The sequence below is a fragment of the Triturus cristatus genome, chromosome 1_2 (assembly GCF_964204655.1).
Source record: "Triturus cristatus chromosome 1_2, aTriCri1.1, whole genome shotgun sequence".
Taxonomy (NCBI): Eukaryota; Metazoa; Chordata; class Amphibia; order Caudata; family Salamandridae; genus Triturus; species Triturus cristatus.
The window spans coordinates 997,929,169-997,948,926 of record NC_140580.1 but is presented as its reverse complement, the minus strand read 5'-3'; the positions used below and the strand labels follow the sequence as shown (position 1 = coordinate 997,948,926).

Here is a 19,758-nt window from a genome sequence, read left to right as displayed (position 1 = left end):
CTTCGCACTTCTCACCGCCTCGTCTGGGTGTTGATCGTAGTCTCAGTCGCCCCCGCTTGACCGGAGGGAGATACAGGAAATCCTGCTGGTACGCGTAATTGTCCGTCCAGCTGTGGCAGGAGACCGGGCCTACAACTCACCGCCGGCGCGTGAGATGAGAAAGTGTCCCTGTTCGGGCGCCATCATGTGGTAAATAAAATTCCTTTACCGGGACTGAATTTGATACAGAATCATAATAAAATAGCTCAGTAAAATGAGAGGCAGAATCCGTGATATTAGAGTTTCGGAATGGGCTTTATTCCAATGATCGATTATAATCGGATGCTCCAAGTTCCATCACCACGGGGGTTCAGGAAGTGAAGTACATACTTTATTGACAAGAAGTAACTTTTATAGTACATACATTATAATGAAGCAAATACAGTAGGCGTAACAATTGATAAGGAACTTGACGTGGTACCTGCGTAACCGAAAATGGGTGTAATAAGGAGTAAAAAGGAAACATGATTGGTTATGATGTCATGCATAGGTGGATCTATAAGATAATACTTGACATAGATGCGCGCGCAGCAGTATGACGTGTAATTGACGTGTAACTAGGGGGTGAAGGGGACTTGACATTAGCTCTACATGTGGAGACGAAAAGTCTGGGGGGTCAGGTCAACCTAATCCCAAATCATATCTAACATCCTATGTTTAAAGAACTATGTTATCCGCAAAAGAAGGACTCTCGGACAGAATCTATTCTATACTGACTGTGCGTGCGTGTACAAGCGTCTAAGTGTCTACACTGAATGCGAGGGGGTAGGAATATTCCATGGTGACAGGGCTATGAATTACTTGCATGAGGACAGAGAAGCCGGGCCTTTTGCTTGGTAACTGGAAGAATGTTTACTTAAACTACTAGGCAGGAATGCATCGGCTGAGGGGGAAGCAGATAATTCGAAGGTGAAATACAGTTCTTGGCAGAGAATAGGCTGATGTCAGGCTTCGTGAGCCGCGCAGAGAATGAGACAAAGTTCATGGTCACAGATGCAGGCTCAGACTGGAGCTTTCAGAGGCAGAAGGCAAAAGGAGTTTGATGACAGAATCAGGGCCTACTTGCCTGGACTGTAAAATGGCATAAGTGAACCATATAAAGCCGGTGGCCTTTCATATTTAGGAATGGAATATCCGGCCTATTCATGGCGGATCTGACAGAGGACATGTTGACGGTGGACACACATGTATTTGCGTCTTCATAACTGGAACTGGGGGGAACATACATGTACTTGTGACATGCACATAGAACCGTTGGGGTCCAAGATAGGGGACATAACTGATCAGGAAAATCCACATTTCCACAATAGGCTCAGATATAGGCGTAACACCTGCAATAACATATAAAAAATCCAAATCATTGAGAGACCAACTGGTACATAGTTATCAAAATGTATCTAACAGCACAAGTTGGTTGGGAACAGCTAAGGGTTTCAGAAAATGTGGTTCCTGCAAGGCGTGTAGACACAGCAATAATCGTGATAGCTACACAGTGGGGAAGAATAGGATATTGAAAAAGCCTATCAGGAAATTCATCACCTGCACCAGCGACTATACAATCTATGTCCTGGAATGCCCTTGTGGGTTAAACTACGTGGGCAGTACCAAACTGCAGTTAAAAACCCGAATATTACAGCATATGAGAGCTGTAACCAATAAGGATCTCAATTATCCCGTAGCGAGGCATTATCAGGATAAACATCAGAGCAACACTGACTTGATCAAATTCTTTGGCATTGATAGAATCCTACCCCTTCCTAGAGGAGGGGACCGGGAAAAACTCTTGAGGATTACCGAATCAAAGTACATCATCGAACTTAATGCTAAAATTCCCAATGGGATTAATTATGGGGAAGAATTAGCAACCCACATAGGTTAATTGATTTAGCATGGTGCTATACCGTTTCTCTCTGCATTACCATACTGAGTGTTATTTTTAAACATCACTATAATTTTAATTTGACATTATAGAGTGAACAGATTTAGGATACCGTTGCGCCTCTACTCTGGAATGGCCTTCCTCTAGAGATTAAGGCTCTTCCCTCTTTGGCCTTGTTTAGAAAAGCGCTTAAAACCTGGTTCTTTATAAAGGCATATCAGTAAGTTCTCATGTGTTCTTCCAGTCAGCTTTTATGTTAGGCGCCTTGACGCCCATTGGGCTAAGTTTGCGCGTTACAAGTTCCGCTTCATTCATTCATAGTGTCCTGATCAATTGAATATTGTCAGTCTCTCTAGACTATTAGCTAGGCTTAGCATAGTAACAGAGACCATCTGTACCTATCTCTATTTTATTTTATTCTTGTTACTATTATTATTTTCTCACTTAGTTTCTTTCATTGGTCATTGGGTTCACCAGGGTCGCCCCTCACATCTCACTCACAGCATTTGACCGACATGCCCACCTGTATATTCCCCCTATATGACTTGGAAGGTTATATGAGCTTGATTGGCACCGTAACCTTATGTACGTGTCCTAACGTTTTATTAATCGGAGTTTGGCACAATATCTGAACCTTTTAATAGCCCGACGCATAATGAGCTTTTGATTGTCTGAAAATTGAATGGGTACATTACCCACAGGAATCCTGTTATAATATGTATAGTATGGGCTGTGATTTAACATAGACATTGGTCTATCAAAAGTCAATATTGTGGGTACATTACCATTACCGATAAAATAATTATTTATTTCGTGAGTAGTTCCGTACTTGAAATGAATTTGATGGTGCCATGTATCAAGGTTCATCTCGAATTATTCCTTATAATCAAGTGGATTACGAAACGGCTCTGTGTCTTTTTTTTAAAAATGTGCAATAATGAATGGCATAGGCACTTGCCCTTGAAACAATTATAATTTGTGTTTACTATGTTAAACTGTAAAGAATTTGCACATTATCATATAGTGGGGAATTCCAACTGTATATTGATGAAACGTCATAATTTATGAATGTTTTTGACAATTAATTCTTGTCTCGAACAGAGCGCTCGTAAAGTTTTTCTTCTATGTTAATGAACCTTGACCTGTATTTCTAGGGGAAGTTGGGCACAGGTCAGTAACTTGACAAAGGCTTCGCCGAAACGCGTAGTTCTGTTTTTGTGACACAATAAAGGTATATTGTGTTGTCCTTGGTGTGCCGCTGGATTTATTCGGAGAAATACTCGGATTCTATCCTGGGTTAAACATTTGAGGCGGAGTTGTGACCGTTGCTGGCACCGGCGTCGCGAGGGAGGAGAGCGGTGATTTCACAACGAACTTTTGGAAACATAGTATAATAAATATATATATATTGACTGAAAAAACCATAGGTTTCAGGCACATTATAGTTAGAAATTAGCATTTAAAAAACCTTAGAAATTCACTGAAAAAATCATAGGTTTCAGCTAACTATAACTCGCGCGCCCGCAATGCACTGCTGATGACATCACATATTACATCACTCATGACATGGTCAGTGACATCACTCGTGACATCACTGATGACATCTCAAATTACATCACTGATGACATCATCCAGTGAATGTGTGTTTTTCTGAAAATTAAATATTTTTATATATGTATATCTCAAGGTCGATGGAAGAATAATGGGTATATAAGAGTCTAAATGGATGATTTTCTTTATTTTAAATTGATTGTATAACTGACTGATTAAGTGTATCTTAGTGAATACATGGGTTAGTGAGTAATGTTTAAATATGTAAATATCTGATCAGTCTCTCACTTTATGTATAAGTGGCTGCATGGGTTGGTGAGTAGCTACATGAGTGTCTATATGGGTTATTAGTTGTTTTTTTGAGTATCAGTATGAGTGTCTGAGTGTCTGAGTGTCTGTATGGTTCGGTGGGGGTATTACTTAGTGCATAGATGCATGAATGAGTGACTCACTGTTTGTATGTGTTGAAGACAGCATGTGTGCAGGACTGTATAGGTGGATGAGTGTGTGTATGGGTGTGTTAGTGAGTTAATGACTGTCTCAATAGTGTCTTTATGAGTAACTACATATGTTTGTTTTAAACTAGTATATGTGAGTATTGGTGTATATAAGTGAGTATATGTGAGAGTGAGAGATTGGAAGAGTTCCTGTACAAATAAGTAGGTGTTTCTATAAGTGATTGTTTAAGAGAGTAAGTATGTGTAAGTTTCTGTAGAAGTAAGTGTGGCAGTGTGTGTATAACTGTATATGCAAGTAAATGGATGTGTGATACTTTGTTTGCATGTGTGACTATGTGCGTGAGTAACTCTATGGATGTGTGGCGGTGTCTAACAGGATGTATAGGTGTATGAGTACATATGATGAGTTATAACATGTATGAGTGACTGTATAGGGACTGTTGGTGAATGAGTGGATGTGTGTGTAGATCTTGGAATTACTGAATAGGTGTGTTGTAACTGGTATTGGTATGTCCATTGTTAATTTGTATTTTTGAGTGTGTGTATCAAAGGTTATATTAGGGTGAGAGGAGGTCTGTCACTCTATCACAAGGATGATGTCATCAGAGATGTCATCAGTGATGTCATTTGAGATGTCATCAGTGATGTCACTGACCATGTCATGAGTGATGTAATATGTGACGTCATGAGCAGTGCATTGCGGGCGCGCGTGTTATAGTTAGCTGAACTAACTATAACGGGGGAATTTCTATGGTTTTGTACGAGTGAAATGTCCGACTAACTATAACGCCCCTGAAACCTATGATTTTTTCAGTGAATATATATATATATGTATATATACATATATATAATATATAAATATATATATATACATATATGTGTGTGTGTATTTGTGTGTGTATACATATGGGTGTGTGTGTATATATGTATAGAAGTACATATATATATATTTGGGGATTTTATTGCACAAAATGCATCATCCAAGTGAGTAAACTCACCATGAAATATCAGATCAATGCAGTCTCCTCCGCCTGCTTCCACACCTTCATCATACTCCAAAAATCTCCAGGTGGCTCCTCGCCAACACCAGGAAAACCGTCACTCAAGCTCTATTTACTAGCCAGTTGGACTATGGAAACACAATTTATGTAGGAATCACCACTCAACTCCTGAAGAGACTCCAGACAATTTAGAACGCAGCCGCTAGACTCATCCTCAACCTCCTCAAATAGGCCTACATCACCCCCACCCCAGAAACCTCCACTGGCCCCCTTTGCAGAAAAGATGCCACTTCAAGATGCTTACACACGCCTTCAAGCCCTCCACGACCTAGGACCAGCATACAGCAACCACAGCCTGAACTTCCACCAACCCTCCAGACACCTGCGTTCCACCTCCCTCAACCACACTCTCCACCTTCGCCGAAGCTACAGTGGAGAACAATCCTTCTCCTACTTAGCCACATACTCCTGGAACGACCTCCCCCTCTACCTCTGAACATCATCCTCCCTGCAGGAATTCAGAAAGGGACTCAAGACATGGCTTATCGACTGAGCCCAGCAAGAACCCAGGACCTGGATACCCTCTCACATAATTAACCGCGCTCTAAAAATCCGAGTTGATTGATTGATTAATTGATTGAGTGGTTGATTGATTGATTGTAAAACTCATGTACTGCCCCGCAGGGCAAATATTTACTCTGCATTCGAACATCTTTTCTGAATATTATTCGCTATTTGTGGCTCAATTCTAGATCTTAGCTATAACTTCCATTGCATAATAATACATCATTCATCAAAAAGAGTGATACTTCGAGAAGCAACAGATAAGTTGCATGATTGGGGAATTTTGTTTGTTCCTCTAATGTGTAAAGTTGAAGAATTATGTATTTTGGAATTCAGACTAACACAAGTACAAAAATGGAATAGTGGATTCGCTTTCACGATTACGTGTGTCATTTCTCAACCGATAAAATCCAATAGAATCTTGTTAGTCATTGTGTAGGTCGGTAAACACTATAGCTGACTTCAAGCTAGATTAACCTTTCATTGACTTACATGCAACAAGCTATTTTTTAGATACAATCACATAATAAAATACATTCCGAGATGCTTACATTTTCATCCAAATGTAACAATCTCATTAGTCAAAACATTCTTATTATCCATTTATGAGGTTATTGTCAATGTACAATCATCTGGTGATATGGCTTTTCCCCACTCTTTATCTTGATTGATATGCACACTTTTGAAAACCCACATATCTTCATCTAAACTTCACCTATTCACATCAACGTCAGTGGAAAGAAAGGATACCTTCCATCACCCTATAAACACCACAGCAGTCCCTCCCAGGAAGGGAAAGGACAATGTAACCAGGAAGTGGCATCACCCGTGAAACCTGCTCGCGAAGTCCTACCTCAGAAGTGACATCACTTTCAGGCCATGTGAGCAGGATGTGACATCACCCATGAGCCCTGACCCGGAATGACTATCCCCGGATACCACGTGAGCTACGAGCTCTGACCTAGGAGGCCTAGTCCATAAAGTAACAACACTAGCCCTTCTGACTCAGAAAAGGCCCAAGGAATCCCTAAAGAGCCCTCACCCTCAATCTAAACCCACCCTGCCTTGTATGGTTTAGGAAATGCAGCTGTAGGCACCCACAGACATCAGTCTGTCCAAAGAACCAGTGCACCCTTAGACAGCACAACCACAACAGGTAGGCTATGTAAGTCTTTATACCAACCCTGCATTGCAGTCTGTGGGGAGGGATATAGAGAGAACAGAATCTCAAACGATTTTAAATAAAATGTGTTTGTGTGTGTGTCTTTTGAATATCTCTGTGACTGTGCATGCTCACGGGTAAGGCTTGTACTGTTACTGCCCTTGTGGTACCTGTTCTGTGCATGAGAGGGAAGCATTTATTGTGGACACTTGAGTGGTAGACATGCTTGCATGTGTGGTTTTACACAGCACAAACCTGGTTGTAGAGCAAGGGGTTAGGGGATAATCAGAGCAGGGAGTTGGACATAGGAGAGCAGTGCAATGGGAGGGAATAGCTGAGATAAAAGTAAAAGTGAACCTCCTTTCTTGTCTCTTCCCTTCTCATCTTTCCCATTGTTCTCTGTTTATGTGAGGCACGCTGGCACTCCTGATGCCCATGTGGCACTCTGATGCTCTGCGCGTGAGGGAAGTGTTCTCTGCTAATGCCCATGTCACACCTGACGTGTGTGTGAGGCCAACTTGTCCTGCTGAAGCTCGTGTTCACCAAGTTTCACTAACATGCAACACAGGTACAGAATAGGTAATAACCTAGCTTATGTGGCCAAAAACAAAACCACTTCTGATGGGAAGCCCAGACCAGAAGTCAGGAGATTGTGAGGTTTGAAACAAAGGAATGCAAGAAGGAAGGATCCAAAAGCAGGTATTTTCCATCAATACACCCAGGACCATGAACAACTTAAATATCAACATGTCCCAGCCCCTCCTTCACTTTAGAACAAGCTGAAGAGACTCTTCAAAGAGCACCCTACAGGATAGGAACCCACCACCCCTGGCACCTCCGACACGATGTTGAACCCCAACCCTGGGCTCGCAGAGCTGTTTAGAGGGATAGAGCCTCTCCAGCTACATTTGCATTATAGAAATACCATTATCTACACTGACAGAACAGTAAGAAGGCAGGTGGCAGCAGGATCTCCATCCCTAATCACAGAACATATACAGGCCCGGCTCCGGGATTCGGGATCCGAGAGGGCCAGGGTGAAGCATAGTAGGGCCATAAAGATGACTGGGGTTGCCCTGCATCTCCCAGGTGTTTAAAAGCTGGGTCTGCACATGCAAGATAGTCTTGCAGAGGTGAGGAGCAGCATACTCTACCTACTGTCCGGGTTGTGCTACTAATTTTACTCAGTATTTCTAAGGGTTTGTACCTATGTGCTTTACCTCTTCTGCTTCCTCTACCTCATCCCCTTTCACTTTCTGCCTCACAGTTCGCTCTCTCCGCTTCTACCCACCTCATTCTCTTCTCTCTCCACATCATGCTCCTCTTTCTCTGCCTCACCCTCTTACTCCCTACCTCATCCTTTCTTTCCAGCTCACCTCCCCCTCTTACTCCACCTTGCCATGCTTCTACTGTGCATCAGCCTCCTCTCTCTCCGCCTCACCCTTCTGTTTCCACCTCACCCATCTCTCCCCACCTCATCCTTCTTGCTTGTCCTCCCATTCCTCTAACTCTGCACCATCCTCCTCTGTCTTTCCAATCCACCCTTCTCTTCACGGTCTTCTCTCTCATGCGCACGATCCTCCCTCTCTCTGCCTCCCCCTCCTCCTACCTCTCTCCCAACTCCCCTACCCATCACTCTCGCCTTTCAATGCATTCCTAGCTTCTCATGCAATCAAAACACAGAATTTTTCGGGAAATAGTTTTTGGGGAGAGAATAAGCCCACGGGTACCACAGTGTGCTGATTGTGCCTTAAATTCCTTTAAATTATATTAGGAGACTCGAGATATTTGAACGACTGTACGTACATTTTCAATTACTTTGCTTGGGATGGAAACATCCTATCACAATGTTTCTGCTGTATGGCCTCTCTTTAGTACCATGTGATGGGAACTTGGCTCTGTCTCTTCTCATGTATTGGGAGCGTCATAGATACCCCAGTTGTTCACACATGCATGATAACAGCCATCATTTCGACTGCCTTGACGCCTGTCCCAGACACTTCAAGCAGCCCATGGCATTGGCGTTATTCATGAAAGCTAAACAATTAAGCAGATAAAGCAAGGCTGCGGGCCCAGGTAGAATTAAGAACAAGCATTTACAATGCAATGGTCTCGGCATTGTTAAAGTTAGAGCTATTGGCATTGCTCATAACATTATTTTTGTTTATGTTTTTGTTTTTAAAACATTTAAAGAAACGGCATTGTTATTTACAATGTCAATAGCTTAATCTCTCTCAAGAGTGTGCTTTTCATGGCTTAAGCAATTAAGGGTAGCTTAAAACATGTGAACTACAATGCTATGCTTCACTCAGCATGTTACCTGACCAGCATTTACGTGTCTCTTTATGAGTTTTCTGCTTTTGCATCCTGGCCTATCCACTCTGTTGGCGCTCCTTCCAACATCTGCAGCCACCTAATTTCACAAATAGAGGACTGTACCACTGAAGTAAAGGTTAACTACTTAAATGGAGGATTGTTTTTTCAAACTAGCATAGTGCATCCATTAAGCCCTAAATATATATAAAATTATTTTATTAACGTATGTTGCCAACATGCCTTTGTATTCTCATACATTGCAGGCCCATTTTGGTTGCTGGCTACATCTGTGCAGTTCACCCATTTCGTGTGCATGCGTTACAAGAAAGGATTAACTATCTCGCTCTTTACTCGCTGGAGTCTTTCATTCTTTCTCAATCGAAGTAGCAATCTGGATTTGCCGTTGTAGGCTCATAAATTCTAAATACAGTTTTTAGAAATTACCAAAAGGTAGAATTAAGCAACAAAAAGTAATAAACAAATGTCATCTTCTTAATTGTCTTATTAGGCCCTACCATGGAGAGACTTACTGTTTATATCCCATTTAGATGCACAAACATATTTAATTTTTTTCACTCCCACAATACGAATGTTTTTTTGCTCCATTTTGTTTATTGTTATTGACTAGTGGAAGAAGGGTGTACAATTTTCCTACTTTTTAAGTAGTGTATACCGCAAATCTGTAATACAGAACGGCAGAAACCAAGACCTTAGAAACGCGTTACTAAATGGGGAAGCTTGTAGCTAAACAATTTCAAGTTTGCCTTGGGCACTCGCAGACAACGCGATAAAGGCGGAAACGCGCAAATATTTAGAGTGCACTAAAGCACTGCGTCCTCTGTGGCAAGCAGAACCAAAACAACCACCACAAAAGGGGTTACATTTATCAATCGCAAAAAATGTACTTTATAAGGAAAAGTCTCCCGTAAAAAGAGTGCAAATTAATTGTTATGCAAAGACAAATATACCACCATGTTTAAAGACAATGTGTTTCTTCAATACCACAATGGGCAACCTATTTGCCATATTATTAAGCAAAAAAAGAAATGTCATTTGAGTCAGAAATTAGGGCAGCGAGCATTTCTAAAAAACTGTATTATGCATCGGAAAGGGAAAGGCTCCAAGAGTTGTGGGTGGCATTTTTGCACAAGTCGTACCTCCACTGGATCTACCAGTGTAAACCTCTGACCTTGTGGGTCATACGCCAAAGCAATGGTTTCCCTGCACTTTTGAGGGCAGGCGAACCTCACTGACTTTTCATGCTCATGTCCAATATGTCATGCATGGAGGACATGGACTAGGAAAATATACAAAGCCCACGTGCACAGGATAGGGAGCGGATACCCTGCATATCAGGGGTCACTTGTTTTTTGTTTCAATAACAAAAAATGCTCCTACTTCGGGAGTTTGTTTTATCAACACAATAAATTATACCAATCAGCTCTTTACACTTCGGCCCACATGCAAACTTGAGGTGATGAGAGCGAACTCGCAGACAGTGCCTACATTAAACCTGTGGTTCCCAGTGCTCGGCACCGTCACTTAATTGTACGCACTTGTGGCAGTCTGCCACCTGGTGCCGGTATCTGTCTAATTTAAAGATGAGCACAGCAGGTATTTGTTGATTCAATATACATTAAAATGTTAATACCTGCCTCCCAGGTCATGTTTTTAGGTTAGGGGTCCTGGAATTGTCTGAATTGTTACATATGTAGGAGTGAGACAATTAGGAGTTGTGTTAGTATCGTCATTGGCAGCGATGGGAGGGGCAGTGTGTGGTGCCAGCTGCAGTGGCCTCCTGGCGAGAGCCCTGGCACTTCTTGTTTTACTAATGAAGCACCGTTGATAGCTCAATGCCCATCAGTTAATATATGTGTGTGGGCACACATCGATCGCCCACTGTACATGCCATAACTATTATGTATGATAACATGTTTTATTCAAATCAAAATGCAAAAAAAGGAACAACAAAGTGGCCAATAATAGGTTTCTTTACTTTAAAGGACTTGAGGAATAAAGGCAGGGGCTAGTGGCAGTACCATGAGTATAAAGAATTACAAAAGAAAAATCTGTTTTAATGATCCAAATACTGTTCTATCTCAGTAACAAAAACGTGGTTACTTTAAATGATGATCTTTTGCAGGCGAGTCACACTACACCAAGGCTGAAAGCAAACTAAAGCATGTTCCAATCCTTGATGATTTACAAAAATAAATAGACAAAAGTGACGTATTCCAACGGGCTGAACACACTTAATAAAATAAAAAGGCATTGTTAAAGCTGCAGTGCCCTCATCAATGAAAAAAATATTGGCTAACTGTAAAAATATTTTGTTGGTCTCAAAAAGCACACATTGTCATGGTAGTCGCCAGTACTTTGTGTCCGATTTGCTCCTTGCAAAAGGGAGGAGTGCAGTCCCTTACACTGAAGTTATCCAATGGCCTTAGTGGGCTGGCGCATTGCGCCGTGCTGTATGCTGTAGTGGGCAGAAGAAATGTGAATGACACAATAACAGACCAATGGGGCAGAACGAAAGAAAATAAGCATATAATATATTTCATATTTGTAGAATTAAAAGGTCCTGGGTAATTGCAGGCTAAAAAAGCTTACATCGTAAGCCATACTAACCATATGAGTGCTTAACTAAGCTACAGTAACTAACTGTGGTAGGACTAATGTTCCAGGCACTTGCAATTGTTGAATTGGTCACACAAGCATCTCTGCTCATGGGCAAATCGGGAATGTTGACCGGACCTGAATAGGTGAAGACGATAGACGTGTCGGAATAGGAAGGAGGACACTGCTGAACTCGACGAGTCAGATCAACAAATAAATCGGGATCACAAGAATTCCCAAAACAAATACTCAACTTCACGCAAAGCACAAACACATTTTAAATCACTGCAGTGGGTTGTGAGCAGCAACAAAGCCACTGCCTTTCAAAAGTCGGATTTCAGTCTACATCTGCACTGCCTTTCAAAAGTTGGACTTCAGTCTACATCTCCCATCAAGTAAGCAGACCAGGCAGAGAGGTATGCAACATGTGATTTATACAGTATATCGGAAGCACGCCGGATCCTAGGCACTTGTGTAACTTTGAAGGATCAGGTATTGCGGGTCCTGCATTGAAGTGAATGACACTTCAGATTTTCCCTTCCTTCCCTTGTGCCACTGACAGTGATGTAACTAATATCCACATAACCACACACGCATATTTCTACATTAAAAAATCCTCCTCCAATCCGGGCTCCCACGATGACGTGCCGTATAATCCGGCCGCCTTCTCCTCATTGTGCACCGCCCCAGGCCTACGGTCCTGTGTTGCAGTCCACCCCTCTGTCTATGATGGCAGGGTAGTACTGCTCGCCACCTCCCCCTCCCCCCTTGTGGTGTCGATATGTACATTGGGGCCTCTGTCCCGGTATGCCTGATACCCTCTTCCCTCAAGGAAGGCGGGGCCTTCTCGCCCACAGGGAGTGGGAACTAGTAACTCTCCCTCCCAGCACCGGGCTCCCCCTTAGCGTCCCGCGCTCTTTCGCACTCACCGTGGTGTGTCTGAGCGGCGGCGGTAGCACGGGCTCTCCCGGGCCTCTCTGCACGGGCTGCCAGGACCCCGGCGGCAGAGATAGGGCTGCCCGCAGCGGCGCCTGATTCGAAGAAGCACAAAGGAGGGGTCACGGAAGGAGGCGGGGGGGGGGCTGAGATAAATCATACGAAAAATAACCGGGGCGACGGTTAGACACACAAAACGAAGGGGGAGGGATAAACAACTTAGGGATATTAACTGGATGGTGGTCCCAAGGGAGGCAGCAAGGGGGAGGAGTCGGCGGGTATGGGAGGAAATGTTGACTATAGAGTGCATCCAAGCACAATAGTGGAAGGGAGGAGCAAGTACGTAAGGAAGGAGTCTTTGGGAGCAATACTAAAAGGAAGGCGGGGAGAACGGAGCACAGAATGAAGCCAAATAATCGGGCCAAAGCGGGCGGCGAGTCTAACAAACTGAAATGCTATTGGTAATAGGGGAGGACAGGGACCATTGAAAGTAAGAGGAGCTAACAGGGATGATGGGGAAGTCCGCACTGATCATACATTCCCGCATTTTGAAAAAGTTTAGAAGACGAATAAGTTGGAACCAGGGAAGCAACGGGGAAGCCCTGTAACAAACAAACAAAGACAAAGTAGGATAAAAAGCAACAAAACAATAACAAACATAAATTTAAAAAAACCTCACTTACCAGACAGCTCCGGGAAGCCTTCGCCTCACAGCAACCAACACAAAATGAGCTTGAAAACAGGGAAAACAAAAAAAAAAAAAACACGCCCACCGTCGGAAAAAGGGGACGGCCAGCACGATTAAGAATTTTCGCAAAAACCACGCCCCCCGATCCGAAAAGGACGGGGCTTATTCGGAGTGACTGGACCTCTTCTCCAGTGGCTGGCCAGCATTTAAGAGGCCAGCCAATGGAGAACAGGAGAGAAGAGGGGCGGGTGCAAGCCCCTCTTCTTAAAGTCATTAAATCTCGCGAGCGAGACTGCGCAAGCGCAGCCATCGCTAGCCGAGACCTAAAAAGAACAAAGGCTGTGAATCTAATTGCAAACAGGCCCACCTGGACATCCCTCTAGATCCGGGTTTGAACATATACAACGTGTGCAACAAGCGTCATATAATGCGAAGTTACAGTAACAGGACACGTGGCGGCAGCATCTGTCTCCTCAGACACAAAACCATGTGCAGAAATACTTCAAGTTTCCCCCGCCTGCCCGTAACCGCGCCCCGCCACCCCACCGCTCTTACCTGTGCGAGCCCCCACCGCCTATGATGGTTTAGATGTCTCGGACTGAGGTGCTGAGGCTTTCCTCGCAACCCCATATGTAGCATCTGGAGATGTAGCCATGGTCCATGAATTCAAATAAATGAGAGGAATGTTGAATGAATGTATGCAACAGTGGATGAAGACATAAGGATGGAGGAATGAATGAAGGTATGCAATAGTGGATGCAGAAATGAGGATGGAGGAATGAATGACTGCATGCAGTAGTGAATGAAGAAAGGAGGGTGGAGGAATAAATGACTGTATGCAGTAGTGAATGAAGAAATGAGGGTGGAGGAATGAATGACTGTATGCAATAGTGGATGCAGAAATGAGGATGGAGGAATGAATGACTGTATGCAGTAGTGAATGAAGAAATTAGGGTGGAGGAATGAATGACTGTATGCAGTAGTGGATGAAGAAATTAGAATGGAGGAATTAATGTATGCAACAGTGAATGAAGACATTAGGATGGAGGAATGAATGAATGTATGCAACAGTGGATGAAGAAATGAGGATGGAGGAATGAATGTATGCAACAGCGAATGAAGACATTAGGATGGAGGAATGAATGAACGTATGCAATAGTGTATGAAGAAATGAGGATGGAGGAATGAATGACTGCATGCAGTAGTGAATGAAGAAAGGAGGGTGGAGGAATAAATGAACGTATGCAATGGATCGATGAACAATCATAAATCCGCAGGAACATCTCTAGGAACTCTTAAAAAGACACACTGCTTATTTTTGATCCAAGGAACATTTTGTGTGGGGTTCTGTAGTTTTAACACTAATTACATTTGGGAACAAATACGCTGCTTCAAGGAAAAGATGCAAGGCTCATTGTTTAAAGGGTGCAGAAAGGTTTGCTGGCAGGTGCTTGTGTGTGGTTTGCTCACCTGGGCAGGTGTCTTCGGCGCTGCACAGCGTCACAGCGCACAGGACAAAGAACCACGTGGACTGTACAACCCCTCTCATGGCTGCTGACGGTCTCGCAGATGGGTCAGTCCCTGTTCTTTTCGAGCCCAGTACTTGTTGAAAGTATTCTTCAAGTAACAGAAAAAGCCCCCCGGTCCTCCTTATATCGGTTTCACACCCCCTTCCGTTCCCTCCCTGGCTCTCTTGGCCGCCACGTTCCTTTCAGCACCCTTCACCCTAATCTAATAGATAGATGACGTCTTTGTGATGTTAACCGAAGGGTCATCAATTGTAGCAGCCCTATTAACGTTCTTGTGTCTCGCTCTAACTCAAGCGTGACATTCTGGATTGCCTCCAAGCTCTCATTTGCTGTTATTTTCTAAACTGTCGAAAGAGCCCTTTTCATTGGCCTTCGGCCAAGATAGCAACGAGCTAGCTCGTCTTTCAACCTTAACCACCAAGATTTTCCGATTCCAGTAATAACGTTTTTATTGTTCCAAGTCCAAATAAAATAGGGCTCCCAAGGGTGAGCATTGTATCTGATGTCCTAGAATTCGCAGTAACTTCTCCTGGCCCCCCTTGATTGCAGCCCAACAAGAGAACGGCGGTGAGCGAGACTGTAGCTGTAGTTTAGCCCAGGGACGAGGTCCCGCGCCCCACGCACGGGGCGGCCTGCAGCGGAAGCCCAGACAAGCGCTGCTGGGAAACAACAGCCGAGAAACGATCGGACTGGAGACCTCGCAATCGGACACTGCGAGGCCTGCAGCAGGGACTTGAGAGAGGGGCTAGGTCTTGCAGGAGACGAAGTCCCGGTGATCATCAGGGTTGGATGGGTGACGCCGTGGCCCCTGCACCCCCCGAACCAAACCACCTTGTGGCGGAGAGAGCCCAGACCACTGCAAAAAGAACAATTGATGGACAGAGTAGTGACGTCACTATACCTGCCCCAGAAGATTGTGACACACCCTGGAGCCCATGGGCAGATGGGGAAGGGCACTACATTACCCGAGACGCACTAAGACCTGGGCTCCTGTAGGAAACACATAATCACGCAGGTTGTAAAGTGAAATTGGCGCTAGCGGCATAACAAACCTGAAACCGGTCGAGGCGCAGAGAGAAGGCTCCAAGACTCTCCTCCACCCGTCGCCTCTCAGAAAGACCGAGAAGGAGCGACCACAAACAGCGGACGGAGACAGGCGCACCCTGAGATCGATTTACCCCTGACGCTGTGCGGCAGCAGAGAACAGCCCGTGTGTTCCTGGTGAGACAACACAGGATTTTCGAGACACCTACGGCACTGCAAATGGGGAAACCCAAAACCAGACTGGGGGGAGCCCCACCAGAAACTCAAGACCCAGCCCACGATACTCTCGCTGACACCGACATGTCTACTGCCACCCCCTGCAGACCCCATATGGCTCCAATTCAATTGGATAAGATCGTGGAGGCCATAACTGACACCAAGACTACCCTGCAGCAAGACATTTGTGCAGTGTCTGTGGGCCTGGGCCTGTTTTTTATTAATGCAGATTTATATAGCGCGAACTCGACCCGAAGGTATTGGAGCGCTTTACATGATCACCGTTACGTTACACAAGGACACATTCAGGCACAGGGAGATTAAGTGATTTGCCCAGAATCACTGTTGAGAAAGGGGAACACCACAAATTAGCTGACCACGTCAAGGGGGTAGAAACCTCCCACCAATCTGAAACCGGAAAGTAAGATGCTTTCTAGCCAAATGTCTGAATTAAGGGATTGAGTTCAATTCCTTGAAAAACGAGCCAAAGACGCGGAAGGGAGCAACAGGCGCAATAATATCAGAGTTGTTGGCCTTCCAGACGAGATCAACAAGCATTGGCATAGTCAATAGGTCTCGCTTTTGGGACCTTATAAGTATTTAGTTATGTAGGACAATATCCATGGTGCAACAACATCAACTGTTGCATGGCTAAACACTTATAAGGTCCCAAATGCGAGACCTATTGGCTATGCCAATGCTTGTTATGTTTTGAGTCTTAAAATGTCTCCTAGTGAGGAACTTACTTAATAAATAAATAGGGCCATATTTATGGCCATGTTATGCAGTGCAGCGCAGCAAGTCGCCTTGCAGCACTGCATGACTGGGAAAGAGCAGGAACACGCCCTGTCAATACGGTGCATTTCTACCTTTTTCCTTGCTCTGCCGCATATTTGGCTGCCTTGCGCCAATGCAGGCACCTTTGCACCAGGATGCAAGGGTGCCTGCGTTATAAGGATGATTGTACCTCCTTCTATGTATGCTGCAGAATGCAGCACACATAGAAAGAGGAAAAAAACAAGAAGAAATACAAATATTTCTCCTCGTTATGCCTCACCTGGGGTGGTGTAGGTTTTTGGTGCATTCCCAGATCTACCACTTCTGGTAAATCTGGGAATGCATAAAATTCCATGGATGTTGAATGGGTACACCCACACAACACCCATGGAAATGCGTCCCTGGTGCACAGTACTGCAAAACAGCTATTTGCGCTGCGCTGCATTACTCAAGATTTATGAAGCCACTCTGGGCCACGCTATGTGACCTTGCATGACTACATAAATCTCATCAGGTCTCGCCTGATCCAGCGCTTGCGCTGCTCTGGCCGAGACATTTTGTATACAGGCTTTTTGAAGTGCTGCCGTGGCCTAAAGCTTCAGTGCACGTGAACGTGCACGCACGCAGCGCCATATGTCTTTCCTCCGTAGCGATCGCGATCACTTTCACTTTCGCGGCCGCGTTGCCAAAGCTTGTTCACTCTTGTGTGATCACCATGGGCGCATGCACTTGTAAATGTTATCTACATTAAGAAATATTGTCTAGAACGCGCACGTTTGTTCAGCTTTTGTTTTTCGTTTACCTACAATTAATGTCATCTGACTAGTTTGTTTATACACTGCTGGTTAAATCGTGTCTGTCCGTGTTCAGCACTAGGGCAGAATAGCGCTTCAATCACTGTTGTAAACAGTGCCACGGCGTCTCACATGGCATCGGGCTAGTTTGTTTATACACTGCTGCTTAAATCGTGTCTGTCCGTGTTCAGCACTAGGGCAGAATAGCGCTTCAATCACTGTTGTAAACAGTGCCACGGCGTCTCGCATGGCATCGGGCTTCATTTCCGCGTAGGTTTGTTACGTTCTTGGTTCTCCGGAGCACTAAAGCCAGGCGGACACAACCTAGAGAGGAGGCGTTTACACCGCACTGCACACCTCAAGGAGAGACGGAGGCAGAGTGCAGGCCTGCTCTGATACACGAGATGCAGTGTGCAGCCAGGAGATTCAGTGTGCAGGCTCTGCACGGATCCAGGACACACTAATGCAGTGTGCAAGCCCTGCACCCATCACGAGACTCTACGGAAGACAGTGGTGCACACTGTGGTGTGAAGTTGGACAGGGTTCCTGACCGTTCTAGTTGCTGGAGGCCACGCTGACAGAGAAGCTGCAGGCCCCACCCTCTTCTCACCTCCAGGAGACAAGCGCCGCCCCCCTCTCACTAGAGCCGCACTTCACATAATGCATCATCACTCCACCAATGCCCACCTGCCCTCCCACCGGCCACCTCCTAATAATCCCACCATGTGACCCAGCCACTGCAGGGAACCTCACGCAATGTATCCCTGCACCACCCCCTGCCCTCCCCTTGTACACTAGACAATACCCCCACCTGCTCACCAACCACCCTCTTCAGCTATGTTTCACATAAAGCATTTTTCCACCACCCAGCCTCACAAACCCTCCTATCACACACCCCGTTTGTCTTTCGCTGTCTCTTTCCCAATAACTTCGTGTGCACCTTCCCCTCTTCACCCTCCTCCCATCATTTAAAGGCGTCATCTAAAGGAGCTTTCCCAGCTGTCCTCTCGTTTACTAGTGGAGAGGCTCCTGCGTTATCTTCTCCTCGATTTGAGAACCCCGCCTCGCTGTCCCATTTCAGGGGTGGTCCCCAATCTCGACTTTCATTTATTTGAACAGAGGCTTTTTTTCTCTCTTTGGGTTATTTGAGGAGTGGTCTCAGATCAGCCCTAATTGATTTGCAGAGTGATCTCGGCTCACTTATTTTGCTCCCTTCCTAGTTTTCCCTTATTCGTGTCCCTCTGCTCACTGCTCTCTTGCACCAAAGTGAAGAGTTTTCTCTTCTTTCTGACCAACACCCCACTCGAACTACCCCTGGCTCTTATTTGAGAGGCTTCCCAGCTGTCATTTCCTGTTGCTTGCACCCATTTAAATAGTTGTTCGTGTTCCATTGACCCCCCACTTCATTTCCCTCTCCCCATTAGCCACCCTTTCCACCTCCTCCGCTCTCTCTTTCCCTGCTTTACCACCCCCGATTGTTTGACCCTACCCCCTCCTCCTGCTGACCTGCTCCACCTTCATAATGCCTCCTAAATACTGCTCCTCTTATCTCCTCTCTCCTCTTCTCCTTCTCCCCCTCCTCTTCCTCCCCTACCCCTCCCCTCTCCATCTTCTTCTTCCCCTTCTCTTCTACCCCACTGCTACCATGCCCTCTCCACACCTTCCCCACTTCTGCCCTTGACTCTCCTCTCCCCTGGTAAACTGCCCCTAAGATCCCTCCCCATCTGCCCCGATGTTGCTATGTCCTCAGATCCCTCTTCTCCTGACTTGCTCCCCGGTTCTCCCCCCCTGTCTTGCTCCACTGATGCACTGCTCCCTCCTCTCCTTCTGCCTGGTTATTTGCTCTCTCACTCTCTCTCTCACAAACTTACTAACTAACTTACTCTTTAACTAACTAACTATCTCAATCCCTCTCACTAACTGTCTAACTCTCTTTAAAAACACTAATTCAAACTATCTCTCTCTCACGGACTCTCTCTCTCCAAACTAACTCTCTCTCTCTCATAGACTCTCTCTCTCTCTCAATAACTGACTCTCTAACTATCTCTCTCTCCCACTAAATAACTCTCTCACTAACTCTCTCTCTCTCTCTCCTCTCACTCACTCACTCACTAACTAACTCTCTCATTAACAAACTAACTCACTAACTATCACACTAACTGTTACACAGGTACTATTTCCCAAGCTT

The 19,758-nt window shown here is 44.9% G+C and overlaps 1 protein-coding gene across 1 annotated transcript in view; it reads right to left on the bottom strand.

The window, feature by feature from the left end:
* Positions 1–15,039, bottom strand: part of LOC146868564 (ficolin-2-like) — a 319,234-nt gene extending 304,195 nt beyond the window's left edge. The window contains exon 1 of the mRNA XM_085611295.1: positions 14,681–15,039. Coding sequence (XP_085467421.1) covers positions 14,681–14,759 — 79 coding nt within the window. The 5' untranslated portion in view covers positions 14,760–15,039. The remainder of the gene's footprint in view (positions 1–14,680) is intronic.
* Positions 15,040–19,758: the final 4,719 nt, after the last annotated feature.